Source organism: Silurus meridionalis, chromosome 11 (assembly GCF_014805685.1).
Source record: "Silurus meridionalis isolate SWU-2019-XX chromosome 11, ASM1480568v1, whole genome shotgun sequence".
NCBI lineage: Eukaryota > Metazoa > Chordata > Actinopteri > Siluriformes > Siluridae > Silurus > Silurus meridionalis.
Window position 1 is genome coordinate 3391554 of NC_060894.1, and position 20200 is coordinate 3411753.

The 20200-nt window shown below is 39.9% G+C and overlaps 1 protein-coding gene across 1 annotated transcript; it reads left to right on the forward strand.

Annotated features, from left to right (window-relative positions):
* The first annotated feature begins 1899 nt into the window (after positions 1–1899).
* LOC124393759 (protein phosphatase PTC7 homolog) lies at positions 1900–16422 on the forward strand. Its single transcript, XM_046861775.1, has 6 exons — positions 1900–2433; positions 8957–9136; positions 10078–10276; positions 13298–13421; positions 13518–13647; positions 13933–16422. The coding sequence occupies exons 1-6, from the start codon at positions 2232–2234 to the stop codon at positions 13989–13991; spliced, it is 894 nt and encodes a 297-aa protein (XP_046717731.1). The 5' UTR covers positions 1900–2231; the 3' UTR covers positions 13992–16422.
* Positions 16423–20200: the final 3778 nt, after the last annotated feature.

Consider the following 20200-nt stretch of genomic DNA (forward strand, 5'->3'; position numbering starts at 1 on the left):
GTGGTCACCAGTGTTGTCTGGGGAAAAACAAAGACCGATTTTTTGTAATTAAAATCTCGGTTTCTCCAAATGAAGTATATTTACATACACGGCATTTGGCAGATACCTTTATCCAAAGTCAAGTCAAGTTTATTTCTATAGCGCTTTTCACAACAGACATTGTCTCAAAGCAGCTTTACAGAAATCAACAGTCAAGGTGAATGATGTGTATTTATCCCTGATGAGCAGCCGTGGCGACTGTGGCGAGGAAAAACTCCCTTAGATGTTATGAGGAAGAAACTTTGAGAGGAACCAGACTCAAATGGGAAACCCATCCTCATTTGGGTGACATCAAGAGTTTGATCATAAATCTTTTAACAATACAGAACACTGGAGAGTGAGAACTAACATGAGTACTGGAGTATAAGATTATAAGTAAATGTTCTTTCTACAGTCTTTTGTATAAAAGTAGGAGCTACTGAGCTCAACATTTGTGATCCTCACAGATCCAGCATCAGCTTCTCCATGCCAGAGCCTTTAAACACTCCAGGAGGTCCAATGTCAAAACTCCACACATGTAGTTGGATCCAACTGGCACTGGTACATCTCTAGATGGTTCAGGATGTTTGCGAGTTCGGCATCTACTTCTTTAAAGTCCATAATCTTCATGAGGTGAGATGTGACTGGAGCTGGCCAAACCTCAGGATGTCTCGGGATGGGGAGAGAAAGAGAAGCAGTGGAGAGGAATTAGCGTAGCTGCTGTTCATGAGATTAACAGCACAAGTTGATAATATGCATGTGATCAGATGTTCTGGAGCACAAGGTTATGATACGAGATGTATGTTATGTGTATGCTTTGCTAAAAAGGTATGTTTTTAATCTGCACTTAAACTGGGAGAGTGTGTATGAGCCCTGAACACTGTCAGGAAGACTATTCCAAAGTTTGGGAGCTAAATGTGAAAATGCTCTACGCCTTTAGTGGACTAACTTAAGCAACTTACATTTATCTCGATCATACAACTAAGCAGTTCAGGGTTAAGGGCTTTGTTCAGGGGTCCAGCAGTGGTATCTTGGTGGTGGTGGGATTTGAACTCATGACCTTCTCATCAGATAACCATATTGTAGAGATATATAGGGAGATAGACAGCCAACCCACACACCCTAAAGAAGACAAAGGGGATAAAGAGGACAATTATTTTATATTCAACTTTAAAATATACACAACACACACAACAAAACTAGAGTTACATATGATAGAAACTGCTAAATTATTAAATACATGACGCAGTGACCGTCTTAAGGGATTTGGTGTTGCTTTGTGTAACGGTAGGATTGAATTTCCAGACAAAACACAGATAAAACGGGTTTGACACACTGCGATTTATATTTGTATTAAAATTTTTGCTTAAACAATAAATAGGTTTATTAAAATATATATGTTTGTTATTAAAGTCGTAAAGCCTCTAAAGGGGACAAAAGGACAATTTTTTTTTTAAGTTATTACATTCTCATGTCAAATTTACACTTACTTCCAGAGAAAAAATAATTAAAAAATTACATAAATTTCAATGCTTTCAGAGCATTACATGTTTTCAGTGCTTTTGTTTGTTTTTTTTGTTTGTTTCTTCTAATAGATTTACATACAATTTAAAGTCATTAATAAAATAGGAACAGTTTGGTCTACATTGAGCCCACTTTGTCTTATGAATATGGAATTTTCCTAACAAAATAAACAAATGTATAATTTATTGTTGTTCACAACCCAAATTTTCATGTTCTGTATAAAACAGCACATCAAATATACATTTTTTTATTAATATATATTTATATATCTTTCCAAAATAATATTGAATAAATACAATAAGAATAAAAAGATTGGTTTATTTTTCTTGACCACAGAATTCACAGAACACGAGGACAAAAAGGGCACTTCTGGGACGCTCCTTGTGACGTAGAGTCACATGACTCGAAGGACCCGTATGCAATGTTTTTTTGTTTTTTTTCCCTTTCCCCTCTGCTGTTCTCCGAAACCCGGCTGTTGAGGCGTGTGTGCGGTTGGAGAGAGAGAGAGAGAGACAGAGAGCCGAAAGCAGGATGTCTGGTCGGGCGATGGGGCAACAGCGTGTAGAAACTTTCCCTGTGAAATCAGCCAAGACTTAAAGCCTTTTCTGAATCGGATCGAGCGGATTCTGGTGTTCAGAGGAGACCCCCGGGAGCGTTCAGCGCGGACTGTGTGTGCGGCGAGGCGGGGAATGTTATCGGTACTCTCCTATGGACGGATCGTTGCCAGGGCCGTCCTGGGCGGACTTTCTCAGACCGATGGCCGGGATTACAAGCTGGTCACGGCGAGCTGCGGTTTCGGCAAGGACTTCCGAAAGGGCATACTTAAGAAGGGCATGTGCTACGGCGATGACGCGTGCTTCATATCGTGCCACCGGTCCGCAGATGTCCTAGGTAAAAAAATAACAATAAAAACCTTCTCTTGACTTTCTTTCCCTTTTGTATTATAATCCATGTCCACATTCGGGTTATTAATAATTAAATAAATACACGATCGGCATAAAACTTACAGCAGAGCAGCCCTTCGTTTGCTTAAATGACCTTCAGGGGTTAAAGTAGTTCCAGGTTGCACTGATCACCAGCTCACCTGGAACCCACCTTCACCTGGATCACCCTCTCACCTCTTACCTGGGACCCCCACCCCCTTACCGCTCACCTGGGTACCCCCTTACCTCTAACCTGGGTACCCCCACCCCCCTTACCTCTCACCTGGGTACCCCCTTTACCTCTTACCTGGGACCCCCACCCCCTTACCGCTCACCTGGGGACCCCCACCCCCTTACCTCTCACCTGGGACCTTCCTTATACTAGTACTATAAAGGAATATTGATGCATATTTAATTCAGACTGTTGATAATCTGTTAGTATTCCATATGTATTTATGGGTTTAGTAGTTATGTTTATTTGGATTATTATAGAGAGGACATTTTACCCAAAATGACACAGGAACCGGAACTCATTCCTGTACAGAATAGATATTTGATATGACTTGATTTTGCATTGTAGATCTTGATTTATTGTATTTTCTCTTAATTACTAATCTCTCAGACCTCCACACGTATACAAGAAGAAATGTAGTCTAATAGGATGAAAAGGAATCGCATGGAAGGGGCTTTAAAAACCTCGTGATGGTCATTCTAGGTGTTAAATCCTAACAGGAGAGAGATTTTTAGTTGAACATCGCAGAGGTGCTTATTTTCCTTTTAAAGGTCAGAATGGTTGAGCATGGAGGCCGCCATATTGGACAAAAAAAACATTCCGTTTACAGGATCAAACTATTCGTTTATAGCAGTGCTTAATCACGTTGTTTGTTTTAAATGAAATTTGATTTATTGCTTATTTATTTGATGTCATCTGATTTAATGATCCAAAAAAATCACTTTTAAAATGTTTATTTTAGTGATATAGGAGGTCAGATGTAGTTATAGAGACACGCGTGGCAGGCAGCGCATGCGCAATTGCGTTTTGTTGTGACAATACGGCTATTTTTTCCTTTTCAATATGTTATAATTTCTTCTGAAATGTCATTTTTCTGTGTTAAATTATCTCTGTATTATCGCTTATAGAAGCACACAATCGGCTCAGTGCTTATGTGTGTTTTCCCGGTTAGTGTGTTGATACTAAAACACGGAAAGATGTACAAAGTGTGTTTTGTAGGTTATATTCATAATATTTTAATCCTTCAGGATTAAAAAAAAACCATGTTTTGTGGATTATATGTTATGCTTTCACGTTATCCTTGTAAACTACCCTTGAGGGAATTTCTACTTCCGGTAGTGAGTTCTTTTGTTGTGTGTGAGGTGTAGCACGTGGTGTAGCACGTGGTTAAGCGCGAGACAGCTGTTTTACAGGGCGCGTGGTATAAAACCAATCAGAGGTTTGGACGCACATTTTCCTTCAGCAGATGTTAGTTGTTTTTTATTTAGATTATTTTCTACATTGATCCTTAAGACATACGAACAATAAAAGAATGTTATTATGTTTATGTTCTTGATTCCTTGAATTAGCCATCTTTAGCTTTCATGACATTTCAATCACCTGAAATGGTTTTCAAACAATCTTGAAGGAGGTCCCATAAATGTTTGAGTGCTTGTTGGATGCTTTTCCTTCACTCTCTGGTCCAACTCAAAATCAGAAGCATGTTTATTGGCCAAGTGTGTTGACACACATGGGATTTGGTTCCAGCTGTTAGTTTGGTTCCAACTCATCCCAAACCATCTCAACTGGATTTAAACCGGGTGATTGAGGAGGCCAGGTCATCTTATGCAGCACTCCATCACTCTCCTTCCTCGACAAATGGCTCTTACATTAACCTAGAGGTGTGGTTGGGGTCGTTGTCATGCTGGAAGACAAATGATGGTCCCTCTAAGTGCAGACCATATGGGATGGCATGTCGCTGCTAAATGCTGTTCTATGCATGCTAGATAAGTGTGCTTTCAAGTTTGAAGTCACCAAATCTGTCACCAGCAAAGCCCCTCCTTACCATCACACCTCCTCCTCCATGCTTCCTTGTGAAAACCACACATTGAGGAACCATGTTCACCCTCTGGACACCTCACAGCGGTTAGAACCGCAAATTTGGACTGATCAGACCACTGATCCAATGTTTATTGTTTGTGTTTCTTTGTCAAAGCAAGTCTCTTGTGCTTGTTGTTCTTCTTAAGTGATTAGTTTTTTTTGTTGCAATTTGATCATGTAGGGATTTATGTAAAGCGGCGGTTTCTGAAGCTGGTAATTCGAATAAATCTATCCTCTGCAGCAGAGGTAGCTCTTGGTCTTTCTTTCCAGGTTTGGTCCTCATGAGAACCTGTTTCATTAAAGCATTTGATGGTTTGGGAGACTGCACTTGGAGATACATTTAAAAGTTATTGAGATTTTTCTGACTGACTGATTCTTAATCTTTTAAAGTAATGGTGAACTGTCTTTTTTCTTTACTTAACTTAGTGCTGTATATGTGTGCATATGTATATATTTGTAATATATGTGTAATGTATGCATGGAGGTTATCCTAATTTCAGCTAGAATTTTGACTTATAGCCTCCAGTTTATCACCACACACACACACACACACACACACACACACACACACACACACACACACTAAATCTAGTTCATCAACAGCACAGAGACAGTAAGTCTTGTGTGGGTTCTGACACTACATGCTGCACTGTTACACCTTAGTACATAGTTTTATGTTACTCAACACTGGTATCAGACTGTGGTATGAGGTGCGGCTCAAATTTGTACTTTAGAAGTGGTTTAGATGGTGTCTGTGTTTGTGTGGGGGGGTGGTTGAAGAGTTTAGATATTGCACATGTGAATTTGTTGGGACATTGTTGTAACAAGTGAACACGGGTGGAAATAATGTTGAGACATGAAAGGCAAGGTGTTTGTGTGATAATGTGATGAAGATGACTGATATAAACCTGTAGTAATTGACTTTAAAGTGCATAATGTATACACGTGTACAATGTATATACAGAATATACTGTCACTTTTAAATAGCTGATTAACACGTTATCGGCAAAGAAGTCTCTCAAACTAATGTCCATCTCTAACTTGAACATTACCTCGTTTAACAGTGTTTGGATTGTGTGTAGTGACTAAGTGAGGACAGTGTTTGGAGTGTCTGAGAGTGTGTGGGGACAATGTGAAGACGATGTTTAAACAATGCTTGGATGTTTTGTGTGTGAGGATGAAGCAAGGACAGCGTTTGGATGGTGTTTGATTCCATGGTTTGGACAATATTTGATTGTGTGGTGATGAGGTGGGGACGATGTTTGGACAGTGTACGTTGACGAGGTAAGGACAGTGTGTTTTGACTAGGTGAGGACTGTTTGTACGGTGTCTGGATGGTGTTTATGCAGTGTGTGGTGAAAAGGTGAAGACTATTTGCCCATGTGTTTGAGGTATGGTGTTTTGCAGCTACTCCTTGTCCTTGTTTCGATTCATCTTTACTGTGCTGTTTTCGGATCATATTTGAATAAAGTTGTTGCGCAATGTCCTACGAGACGAGTCCGCAATTTACACCTGAAGTTCACACAACTCTAATCTCTGCTGTGATCATCACAGCGGTAATTGCCGGAGAGAAGGTATGAAGGGAGGTTTGCGTGGATGAATTGTGCACAAGGACTCCACAGACCTTCATTCCTGATATTCTGGCGTGGGATTTACGTCACACGCCGGTGAACTTTGGGGAACCGCATCTGTGACTGTTTAAGTTCAGAAGCGTCCAACTTTCTACCTGGAACACTGTGTTTCATCTGGAAGCGTGTCATGTTTGTTTATAACTGCTCTTCATGGTTATTCCTGAGCTCTGACCCTGAGATTTTGCTGCCTCAGTTTTTGTTTTAGTTGGATGCTGCTTTTCTCCCATGCGTGTGTTTTGAGGAAGTGGCAAAGACTCCTTGTATGGTCCTCTCTGAGAAATCCTGCATGTGTGTGTGTGTGTGAGAAAGAAAGAGGCTTGGAGATGGATGAAAGTTATTGAGATGCCTCCTTTTAATGCACAGTACCCATTAGAACTATGTGACCTTTACCATGTAGCCTTTTTGTCCTGCTTTTGTATCTAGACAGAGACTATAGTTAATGTCACAATTATTAACAGTGCTGTGTGTGTGTGTGTGTGTGTGTGTGTGTGTGTGTGTGTGTGTGTGTGTGTGTGTGTGTGTGTGTGTGCATCATGTGTGTCTGGATTACATTATCAACATAACTGCACTGCATTAGCGTAGCACCTCCGTCACCTCCGACATTATATTCTTTATTTCCCTCGGCACTGTTGGTTTCTTCATTCTGATTGGTCGGATTGTGTTGAAGTAGCGCAGCTACATGTCACAGGTTTATGTTAAACGTATCCTTTCCATATTGACTGCATTTACAGGGATTCGAATCCCAGACATTCCTCCTAAACAGATTTAACAGGTTTATATGGGACTTTATCTTTTTGTAATTTAATGTTGTTTTTAAGCGATTTTACACACAGGTTTTGTAAAAGTTCGGATGTTTTCCACCGTGGGAAATTCTTAAGTACAGAGAGGTTTAGACATGACATAAGCTGTGGTTTTTCTGCTCTTAAACTGTTTTTGAAAGAAGAGAAAAAGTTAATGAGCACTTGTTTTGTGTATGTTTAACATTTGAAACGTTTCTATTAAAAACAAATTGAACACTTAATTGTGATGAGAGCAGTTAGTAGTTTACCTCAGGAGAAAATCTGGCCTTAGTGTAAGCTGTTGTTTTGGGTTTTTTTTATTTATGTTTTCACCTAGAAATTTACCATTGACCATAAAAGGGAACAAAAAAATCCAGAAACCAGTTTGAAATCTGACTCTTACAAACCAGTACCTTGTGCTAGCTAACATTTCTGTACTTCCTCTACACCCCTCTTCTGTGTCATGAGTGTTATGAAAGTGTTATGACAGCGAGTGTGTGTGTGTGTGTGTGTGTGTGTGCGCATAGAGCCGAACATTTTGCTGTAACTTGTATAAAACTCCGGATGCACTTTACAGCCCCATTAGCTGCCTAAGCTGTTTTTGTTAATTTATCACTGCCCTCTGTTTTCCACAAAGGTTTCATTCGTCATCTGAATTCGAGACCCGAGATATCGGACAGAAATCAGAGCGAAACGCATTATATATCTTACCTATTTCCACCTCACCCGAATTCTTTATATACATCAAATACTTAGACCTTATTCATAATATTCACACGTGATTTTTCCCTCTGTGATGAAGAACGTGATCAATCCAAATATCACTGTAGCTTTGTCTCAACTCATGGAATACATTTTTGATTAGCATCACAAAGCTGTGCCATAAGGCTTGCAAGTGTGTGTGGGTGTGTGAGAGAGAAAGTAGTTACGCTTGACACCAGCAGCATCTGTTTTCTTTCCTCTTCAAAGTTGTCTTTTTTTTTTTTTTTGTCAATCTTAACACTTGCGGCGTGTGAAGTTCCAGAGTGAACGTATCCTGCTGATGTCATGGTGTGACTTTGTAGTCACTTCTGCAATTCATGATGAAGTGTGTGTTTGTGTGACTGAGCATAAGCGGTGTTGTGATCGTTCGCATGAGTTTGAGGAGATTCACAGTTTCATGGGTTTGTCCTTTCAAAGCATTTTGTCTAAACGATTGGCCAAACCACACCTCAGTGCCTGATCAGAACCTGTATAATGTTTCGTTAAATGGAAGTGTTGGTTACCACTGATTAGATTTTGAGCAAAGCTTTTAACCCTCAAAAGACTCATGAATGTTGTATAAATGAGATGATTGTAAGCCACTCTGGTAAATGCATCTTAAATGTTCTACTCAAGCAGTGTGGTATTGAAGGAGCCAGCTCCAGCTCAAAGCTCCAGCTCACAGCTCCAGGGTCATTGCTTAGCTGTGAGTTTAGTTCTCATGTCCAGGTGTGGTCACTGTTTATGCTCAGTAATCGAATGACTTGAATTCAAACCAGCAAAGCTCTTGACCAGAATGGATCAAATGGATACAATTAAAAGGTGTACAATGCAAGTAAAATGGGTTTTGCTGATCACATTTTATATTTTCAGACTCTATTCATTTGATATTTTCAGACTCATAAACTGTGCGAGGAAGCCCTATTCTTTACTAATGTACCGGTTCTTCATTAATTTATGTCCGACAGATTCACCAGCGCTATAACAACACAATCGAAAGCCCCTTAGACACACTAAACAGTGCTCAGCTCAGCAGGAGCAGCTGGACAAACAAAAGTCTCTAATAACATGATTTACATGATCAGCTCGACTTCATGTTACACCAGTGCGACTCGCAGACAGAATTGATGAAGTGTTGTTACTGGTGTCTCGCTCAGAGCCACTGGGACTTATACACGAGATGAATAATTTGTCCCAAATACTTGCTGCAGATGAATAATGTGTCACACTTTCTCTCTTCTTCTGTAGGCGTGGCGGATGGGGTGGGTGGATGGCGTGATTACGGCGTAGACCCGTCTCAGTTCTCAGAGACTCTGATGAGGACGTGCGAGCGGTTGGTGAAGGAGGGACGCTTCACTCCAAGCAGCCCTGTGGGAATCCTCACCTCGGCCTACTACGAGCTCCTACAGAACAAAGTACCACTGCTGGGTAGGAAAACACACACACACACACATGCACACTCACGTATTATTGTTTAGTTGACCAGGGGAAAAAGCACCGTTCAGTAAACCATTTGTCTGGGCCCGGCATCAAAAATTTTGAGACTAGTTTTGTAACACGCCAACAGATGGCGCCACACTGCTGCACGCACAGGCACAGGGAGCACTGACCTGTGCAAATGGTGCTATTCTGACCACTTGTGTTACCATGTCTGAGATGTCATCATGGATAGTCTGAGTCCGTCTGAGGGGTTAAAAAGACACAAACTGTCTCACAAAAATAAATAAATGCCCATCTACAGCATAACAGGCCACAATTTATTCATTTTGAATTAGTCATCTGACTGAATGAGTCACATGACGTTTTATTTAGTCATTCCTTCAAAATAAAAATAAATTGGTGTGTGTGTATACTATAGCATCCTGGGTATGTGGGTATAGGATGCTTTATAAACCAGATGAAAGTGTTGGAGAAAGTACATTTAGGAGTTTTTGTGATGAGGATTTTGGACATGACCATCAAAGCTAGCAGGTCCTTTAGACACAATGAAGGATCTTCAATCACATGTAGCCACACACACACACACACACACTCATAGCTGTGGAATTCTACTGAGGTTAAACGCACAAATACGCTCTTGTTTAACAAGATGCAGCACGGCGTGACTCATAGGCGTACACAGAACTTGGAGTGAGTCAGGAAAGGATTGTGGCTTTGTGTGTGTGTAGGTTGTCTGTGTCTGCGATCCCATGATGCTAGATTTGTACATTATATGCAAATTGCTTGAGGGATCGTAATATTTCATAAGGAAGTTGCTAGCAAGAAATGACGCTAATTAGCAGTTTGAGATCATGAGCCTGGGATCGATTCTCTGGGGAATTTTGAGTATTAAATTCTCAGATGTTTTGTTTCTTCTCTCTACCATGCAGGCAGCAGTACGGCATGTATAGTGGTGCTGGACCAGAGGAGTCATCAAATCCACACGTGTAATCTGGGAGATTCCGGTTTCCTGGTGGTCCGGGGGGGCGAGGTGGTCCATCGCTCTGACGAGCAGCAGCACTACTTCAACACCCCCTTTCAGCTTGCGATCGCACCACCAGGGGCCGAAGGGTCTGTGCTGAGTGACAGGTGGGTGGAGCCACAGAATGACATGTCCGCACATACTTTACACGTGTTTGTGTAGTAATTGATAGAGAGTCTTTTGGCATGAATGTAGAAAACATTTTTTTATTTTATTTTCTTTTAAGCCATTTGGGCGAGCTCATAGGCTTCTCCATGAGGGCCACGTATGCTAATTTAGCAGCTGTAATTGGGTTTTTAGTACGCTGTAATGTAATACTTTATCTATTTTTAAAAAACGCGATTTTGATATAAAAAAATAAAATAAAATCGTGCAAGATTCATGGCAGTTGTTTCGTTTTGAGTTTATATCCCGACCACTAGATAGAAAGTACTAGCGTAAGGGCACTCAGATCATCAGTCATCATCATCATCATCAATCACTTCATATTAGGTGTCTATAATGACTATATGCATGTCTGTTTGGGTTTTTTATTATCGCAATACATTTGATGCCACTGAGGTGTGAAACGTGTAAAAAGGGTTCTGGTTCTTGATAGGGTTTGCATATAGTGGTGTGTTCTTGATGACCACTTTCCTAAAATTATATCCTACTCTTAAATATCCCAATATATCACCTTTCTTACAGTATTGCAAAATATCGTATCGCAACCCCTGTATTGTGATATGTATCGTATCGCCCGATCCTTGCCGATTTTGATAATCAAGGGTATAAAGATTGCTGGCAAGTGAGGCGGGGAATTTTTGAGGTGCTAAGAGAGCTGGTAAATGGTTGAGGGGCAATGTTGAGAAGAGGAAACTAGGCTGGTAAGGACTTGGTCGGGGTCTAGGGCATAGTCGAGAGAGTTGGTGTGGGGCCCCGGAGATCATTGTCAAGCAAGTCTGTGATCTAGTGTGGGAACCAAGAGTGTCATGAAGGCAATTAAGAGAAAGTGAGAGGAGCCAAGGTCCTCATCATTAAAAGCTTAAGGAAGCTAATAAAGGGCCAATGCTTTGTCAGGCAAGTGAAGGAGCCGGTAAGGGGGAATGATAGGGGAACTTGGGGTACCCTTGTGGGCTTGAGAGACTTTATTAGGGAGTGATTAAATTTGGAGTTTTTTACTATAGCTAGTGTAATGTAACCATGGCAACAACATCTGACTACAAATCAAAACTGAAGAGCAAGAGAGTTATTAAGTGTGAACGAGAATGACTTAGTTACATTTTCCATGAAGGCCAAAGCGATCCATGCGAATGTCCTTTCGACCTCACCGTCCTGCCAGCCGCCCAAATCCAGCATCGAACCAGCCAATCAGAAAGCAGGTAGCAGACAGACACTTCACTCGGCCAATCACCGCCCCATGTTCTCGTTCCAAGACGGTCTTGGCAGGAGCAAGACTATTTTGAGCTCCTCATGTGACGCTAAAATTAAACAGGACATTTTAATCTTTTATGTAGCGGAATGGCTTCCGACGTGCATTTCTTCCAGAGCGCAGTCATCAGACACGAGTCGTTTCTACCATTACTCTGAATTTAACGGGCCGCTTTTTTAGGATGTTTCCGTGAACCGTGCGTTTCAAGGAACCGAAAGAACACCTGCCTATTTATGAACTTTATGGATTTTATAGTTGTACATCGCGGTCTCTTAGTAAGTCATGAGTTCAAGTCGTTGGCAGATTCCAGTTCTGGTGTCTTCAGTTCACTGGAATACATAAGTAAATCTAATCAGCAGTTAATTGAGTGACATGTCAGATGAGAGAGACACACGTCTGACAACTGCCAAACAGCGGGGAAATCAGCAAGTACATTTTGCCGGATTACAACTTTTGAATCTACTTTCTTGAATTCTCTATTTATTTCTCTTTCCCTGGAAAATTGAACTCGTTTGACTCCAAACCAACAGCAGAACAAAGTGCTGATAAGAGTGTTTTTCCACATTAAACTGAGCCAACTCAAAGTACATGAAATGCTTTTAGTATCAATATGCATTTAGCACAATTTTTGCAGCCATAGACAATCGGGATAAATATATTCATCGGCTTTAAGGTTACCGCTATGATGCATCGACTTAAAAAGTGCGCTTTATTGAATTTTTTATTATCTTTAAAAATCTTTAATTAGCTTATATGCAATTACTAGTAGATTCAACTATATGTTTATTATTTAGAAAGTGACCAGTATTTTCTATGTAGATCGATTTCTCTTTGCTAAACTGTTTCTCGAGCGCGTTCTCTCAGCACCACTGCTGCTACATCAATATGACGTATCACAACGCTATGGTAACCGAGGCGCCTCCTGATGGTCACAGAATACAGACTAACATGGCAGAGGTAGATCTGTAACTTCCTGCAGACACAACAGGAAAAGAATGTCTGGTATTATTTAACCTTTTTTACCCGGAAAAACTATTGTATTAGTATGGATTTTCGCTGATAGCTGCAATCAACCATTGGTGACGATTTATCGGCAAAAATGATTAATCGGTCTACCTCTAGTTATAACAATGGGATTTCTGTCTACTGTCTAAATTACATCAAGGTATTAACGAGTAAAGATCTACACACATTAGGAGGAGTTATGACTGGGTTGCTGATCAGAAGGTTGGCGGTTTAAGCCCCAGAACCTCTAATGTTCATCATCATCTTCTTCGTTTTCTAATCTTGTCTCGTTTAAAAAGTCTCTCGTGGTGAATTTGAATGAAATCTTTAAACGATGGACAGTTAGAAAAGAAAAGTATCAGAAAATGCTCTGTTTTTATAGACAGTATACCCCTTTATCAAGAAATAATCAAATAACTGGTAGGATCTGTTCCTTCCATTCCATTTTTTCCCCCTGCTACTTCTCCTCCATCGTAAAAAGTGTTGCCGACAGGGCTGGTGTCGCAGATGGAAACTGGGCATCAGGCTCTGATTCGGTTTCCTGAATGTCAGACTAACAGAGTAAGCTCAGGGCAAGGGTCACGTCAGGTCAGAACACGCTGTCTTTCCTGAGGTTTCACGTTACAGCGGTCACTGCGCCGTGCTGTGAACTGAACTCCCTCTTTCTTTCTTTCCCTCGCTCTTTCTTTCTCTTCATCTTTCTATCCTTCAGTCCTGAAATGGCAGACAGGTCATCATTTGACGTCCAGCTCGGTGACATCATCCTCACCGCCACCGACGGTCTTTTCGACAACATGCCCGACTACATGATCCTGCAGGAGCTCAAGAAGCTCAAGGCAGGTTCTTCCTCAAACACGAAACACACACAAACATACACACTTCTCATGAACGTTGTGTCCTTTCACGATAACCGTTTCTTTTTTCAATCGCAGAACACAAATTACGATAGCGTCCAGCAGACTGCGCGCAGTATAGCGGAGCAGGCGCACGAGCTCGCCTACGACCCCAACTACATGTCACCCTTCGCCCAGTTCGCCTGCGATAACGGCCTCAACGTCAGAGGTGAGGACCTGAGAGAACTTTTCTTTAAGGAAGTGTACCGCGCCTGTGAAAAGCGTGGAAACACCTCGTCTTTTATGGTTTTTCCGACAAATTCATGTTCCTTTTGTTTATATGCAACAAATGAATCAAAAGGCAAAAAACACAAGAATTAGACAGTGAACGTTTTGAGTCTAACTTAGGCATTTCTGGCTCTAACAGGCTTGTAATTAAAACCAAAGGCTATCACATGACTATCACAAGTGTGTGTATCTAATCAGAGTTTCATTTGAATCCTCTCATTCTCAGGAGGAAAACCCGATGACATCACAGTGCTGCTCTCTATCGTCGCTGAATACACGGACTGAACGTGATTGGCGGATCCCGATGTCTAATTTCCGGTCCCTGTGTGTCTTCCTCCTCATCCACCACTTGTCTGGAACAGACTCTCGCCCCGTCCTTTTTTTTTCTCTGCCCCTGTCCGATAGCTTACGTGGGGAGGGGAGAGACGAGACTATGAACTCGCCTTTGAGGGTGGACCACAATTTCTATCAGAAACTATTTGTGCTCCTGCACCACAGGATTATATGAAGATGAGTCACACGCTTGTCCTACGCCCCCGTCGTCGTGCGCAATTGAAGTTGCAAGGTTTCGGATTGGTGCGTTACCCAAGGTGCTTCTAAACAATGGCGATCCCTCAGCGGGGGCCCTGGAGAAGGGGAGGTTTTTATTGCTTCGCCCATTTTTCCAGCTGGGAGAATGTACATCTTTATTTGTAAGAAAGCTTGTTAAGATTGTCTTCTGTTCAAGGTCCTGTGTGTGTGGTGTAATTGGTGTGTGGGTGTGTGTGTGGTGTGTAATTAGTGTGTGTGTGTGTGTGTGTGTGTGTGTGTGTTCATGTCACTCGGTTCAGCAAGTACAGCTCAGGATGTGGGTGACATGGCTCCGCCCAGTAAAAGAAAGAAAAAGCAGTTCATGACTATATTCAAATGAAAAGGGGGCGTGGCCAGCGGAGCACAGAACAGAAGAAACAGGACGCAAGGATGCAAATAGCTTTTTGGTCTGTAATGGCCATAAACGTTACAGCAGCAATTCATGATTGTACACGTTTGATTTAAATAATAATTATTACAATGATATTAATAAGAAGAAGAAATTTGCATACCCTTTAGTTACCCTTGATTAGTTAAAAAAAAACAAACAAACTTGAGATTCGTCCATCTAAAGGTCTTGTGTGGCTCGAGTACGGTTCAGTGATCCTTCTACATCTGACTCTGGTGATGAGGAATTTTATTTTTTCACTCCTCCGTATCCATACCCTGCAGTCAGATTGTCTCCTCAACAGGAACACATTCACGCCAAGTGTGAGAACTGAGTAGATCAGATATTCATCCCCGTTTTCTTCCTGTTTCTTCATATGTCGTGTTGATGTACTTGTCCAGCTTCATAAACCAGTATCATGATCATGAGACACTCCAGCCACACTGGATCACAGATGGATCGACCGGTTTCACCCATATCATGTAATCTGTTATTGTTGTTCTGCAAACGGATGTTTGTAGCGCCCCCTAGTGTCTAAAATGTGTGTTTATCGAGGAGCTGCACAGCGCACAAAAAAAAACAACCTGTATGTTTGGAATATGTTGAATGAAATCACTAGGTCAGGTATGTAAAGACAAAGTTTTATTTTTATAAGCTCTCTGTTTTTAGCAGAGCTCAGATTGATAGTGGAGCAGTTTTAGAGGTGAGAAAGACTGTGTGTAGCTTTGTAGAAGTGTTTTCCTCTTTATTTCTTGGACTTTTCTCATTCTGATGCTTTTCTTTTGTGAACAATGTCATGTATTTAACGCGTCTGTGTAACGAGTGTCGGCGAGCGGATGTCCTTCATGACCTTTGTGCCCTTCATGTCCAACAGCAGAGGACAAAAAAAAACAACTCAATTTTGGCTCATTGAATAATTTCTCCTGCTGTTAATAAGCTACGAGTTCAGGTGAACCAAAGACACGCACGCTGGTTTTTTTTTTTATTATCATTTTGATTATTCTGATATCTTCTTTGGTCTTGTTTTGTATATTTGGATGAAAAATACAAAGCAATATACAGTACAGTAAGAAATGACCCGTGTGTGTGTGTGTGTGTGTGTGTGTGTGTGTGTGAGAGGTTTTACTGTAATGTCTGGACTAAGGGTTGCTTTTCCCTCGTTTTCTCATTGTCAATTTTTCTTTTGTATTTTGGCTCTAGTTAAATTGTGCAAAAAAACAGCAATGACAACGCAAAAAAAAAAAAAGATCCACTACCCAAAATACAAATTGGAAATAATAATAATAATAATAATAATAATAATAATAATAATAATAATAATTATAAATTGTTACGCACCTGAGTAGCAAATTCAAATTTGTTCCTATTTCCTTTTTGGCATAACAAACAATTGCCCAGTCAACTAAATATAATATTTAAAAATTATTTGATTTGATTTTTTTTTTTTTATGTAGAAAGTAAACAATTTAGCATTAAATGTAGAAAATTCTTTTCCATTTAAAAAAAAGTAGTTTTTAGATTTTTTTTTTTTTTTTTTTTTTTTTTTTTTTGGAGCAACCCGTAGTCCGGATATCACGGCACGTTCATTTCCGACGTGTTGAACATGAACGTTTGGCATGTGACCCACATCAAATGCTGATGACTGCCTGTTCTTTTATCACGGTTTGCAATATATTTGCGATATTGTATTTAAAAAATATATATACATGTGTAAAGATGGACTTTATTTTTATGAATAAATAAGACATCAAAATTAAACGTGTGTGTGTGTGTGTGTGGGTGTTTGAGAAACGAACAAAGTGATAGCTTCTATATTGTCATTTGTATCTTGAGAGTCACGTGATCTCACAATGATATTGTTGTATGTTAGAGTTTTTCTCGGTTGCTTTGGAGCATTTCTCGAATCATCCTTAATATTATTTAATAAAATGCATTTGCAAAAAAAAAAAAAAAGATTAATAGAAATTGAAGCTTGACAGATTCTGACATCTGGTTTAACCATTTTGCATTCAATGACTCATGCAATAAACTGATGGTGAGATGTTTTGGGGGTTGAGACTAATATATCAGGTGAGAACAGTATCATATATTTTGAGCAAAATGACATCATTGATAACGTAGGAAACTGCAGGTGATTGTACACAATTGCAGTTTTTCTTAGTTGCTTTGGAGCTTTGAAATTCACTACCAAGCTGACACTGCTGGGCCCTTGAGTGAGGCCCCTAACCCTCAAATGCTCAATCGCTCTGGATCGGTGCATCTGCCAAATGCTGTAAATGGAAATTTAGCTGGTTATTTATTTATTTATTTATTTATTTTTTCTTCTGAACTCCCTGATGATGTGAGAAGGGTGTGGGGTTTAATCCCATGGGGTCGGGTGCACAGGCAGGATGTAGTGAAGGCAAATATCTATTTTTGCTGATAATCAGGATGGACAATACACTTGAGATTATTTTTAGCTTTGAGAGGAGACATGAAACTTTGCGCGCTCTCTCTCTCTCTCTCTCTCTCTCTCTCTCTCTCTCTCTCTCATCCTCTCTTATCTGTCAGTACTTGGGCATCACTTTAAGCAGGAGGCTGTGTAAGTAGACACATTTGTCTCCATTTAGGATGTTTATCTTTTATCTTTCTGTATTATAACATGGACATGTCCTTTTCAGGGGACTTTTCAGTTCAACATTCAGAAGTGTCTTTTATTTAAGCAGTGTTATGATGAGTATAACATGGAGACCTGTAGTCCTGACCTGGGGACGACTAAACATTGTGACGATCTTGTTTGTGAACAATGACAAAAGGACTCATCATTCTGATAGCAATGAGATGTTCATAGACACAAATGCTTACTTTTGAGAGATGAAATATGAAGTATTGTGAGAAAAGTACAGGCTTTTGCAGGAAATCCAATGTGTTCTACTGTTTCTACTAATTCTTTTGAGCAATGCACTTACTAAATTGCAAATATTAAGGATGATTCGAGAAATTCTTTAAAGCAACTAAGAATCTCCGACCTTTTTCATCCATCTATCCATCTATCCATCTATCCATCTATCTATCTATCTATCTATCTATCTATCTATCTATCTATCTATCTATCTATTTGTACTTTTATGTGTTTGTGTGTACTTTATATACTTTATAGATTGGATCAGATTCTCATCAGATAAGTGCATATTTTTACATTCAATCAGCAGCTGAAAGGTGAAGGTGTTATTTAATTATGTACATTACAGCATAGTGAAATTCTTTATTTGCATATCCCAGTGTGGTGGTGGTTGTTAGTGTATTATTATTATTTATTTTATTTTATTTATCTATTTATTTTTCTCCTACAGGTTTTTTTATTTTGGGTCTAAACCACAACTTCACGCGCCAAAAATGTATCCTAAATGTGATGAAAGAGCGACATCTAGTGCTTAAATGTTGCAATTACCTCCAATAACATTAATAAATTAATTCAAAATTAAGAATTTTATTATTTAAAATGGCCTGCATTTTTATGTTTGATTTTATGGGATATCTCTTTAGGTTCTATGCCACACTTTATTAATGCATAGGGCTATGTACTGGCAGGGATCATAAAATTTTTTAAAAAAAAAACAGCTCATCATTACTTTAACGTTTACCTCTTCTCAAAGAGAAAACACGCACTTCTTTAGTGATGACTGAAGGTACACAAACTCCTCGTTTTTCATAGAACTGACAGGTACAATGGCCACGCCTCCTTGATATGAACTTATAGCTATATACACTACACCTTTTCAAGATAAATTATAAGTTTAATAGGCAAAGAAGCCACGCCTTCTCGACGAGGACTAACAGCTAGAAAGACCACGCCCCTTCATGATTAATAAAGAGACCACGCCTTCTTCATAATTAATAAAGAGACCACGCCTCCATCATTAGAAAAAAGAGACCACACCTCCTTCGTGAGAAATAATATAGAAACCACGCCTCCTCCATGGGAAATAATAGACAAAAATCACGGCTCCTTTATGAGAAACGATAGATATAGAAACCACACCTCCTCAGTGAGAAATAATAGACATAGAAACCACACCTCCTTTATGAGAAATGATAGATATAGAACCCACACCTCCTTTATGAGAAATGATAGATATAGAGACCACACATGCTTCATGAGAAACAATATAGAAAGACCACACCTCTTTCATTAGAATATAAATTATATAGAGACCGTGCCTCCTCCATGATAAATAATATAGAGACCACACCTACTTTATGAAAAATAAATACAGATTGAAGGTACAGAGGCTCCTCCTCATTCATTGAAATGGCAGGTACATAGACCACGCCTCCTTTACTGGGACTGAAAGCCAATGATGCCACGCCTCCTTTTGAGACTGAGATTGACAGGTACAGAGGCCAGTATTTTACTGTGAGGTATAACAGGTGCAAAGGCCACATCTGTGTCATAAGACCTGGCAGGAACCTACACATGGATTCACAAAACTGGAGACTGGTAAAAACCAAAATAAAGAGAAACACAGTAAAGCTAACAGGAACCAAGCATGTGGAATAAAAAGAGATGTTCTGACTTTACGTCTTTCTCCTTGGGATTGTGTTATTGTTTTAGTATTTATATCTTTACACACACAGCTGTTTGTAATGCTTTGAAGTGTTAAAGGTAATAGCAAAAAAAACCCTCACATTATATGTTCTTTCGGTTTCCTCGTTTCAAAGGATGGGTGTGTTTTTCTTTTTGTACTTCACTATGTAGGTTTTATAAGAATCCAAACATATCAGCTGTCATAGCAACAGCACCAATACACCATGCCTAGGGCAACAGTATTCTGCAGATGTTGCCAGATCAGATACTTTTACACAATTTCGACTGGCATAAAACATGGAATGGCCTTAATATATCATTATTTGGGTTTTCACTGTGGTTTTGTGAATCATCACAGCTTTCATGATGGTGTTACCTCCCAGTCTAGGGTTGGGTCGCACAGCGTGATTAAAGGCACGGGGTGGTATATAAAATGGGTGGATGGAAGTTTATTTGGTAAAAGTGTGATGGGAAATGGAAATGCAAACACCAGGGTGTTGTAAAACGGAAGGTATATTGTAGTATGTACAGTACAGCACCCGTATAGGGCAAACCAAGTTAAGAGAGCCATTATGAGACAAGAAACTGAGTATTTGCTTAAACATGAACGTCCCTAGTGTGGGTCCTTGGGGTTCCCCTTGTATTTTGGTGCCCAAGACAGATTCTTCCTTTTGTTTCTGTACAGATTACAGAAAAGTGAATGCTTTAACTAAGCCTGATTCGTTCCCACTTCCTAGAATGGAGGACTGTGTCGATTGTGTTGGTGGAGCTTAGTTTACGACTGAGTTAGATCTTCTAAAAGGTTATTGACAGGTGCTCCTCACCATGGCTACCCCAGACAACTTTGGAATGCACCCTCGACTTTTCAGAGGCTACAACATAATATATCATAAATATAACATAAATCTTTCTGCATGCATGAGCTATAATTACCTGTACTAATTAACAGTACTTTAGTATTTGGCTCAT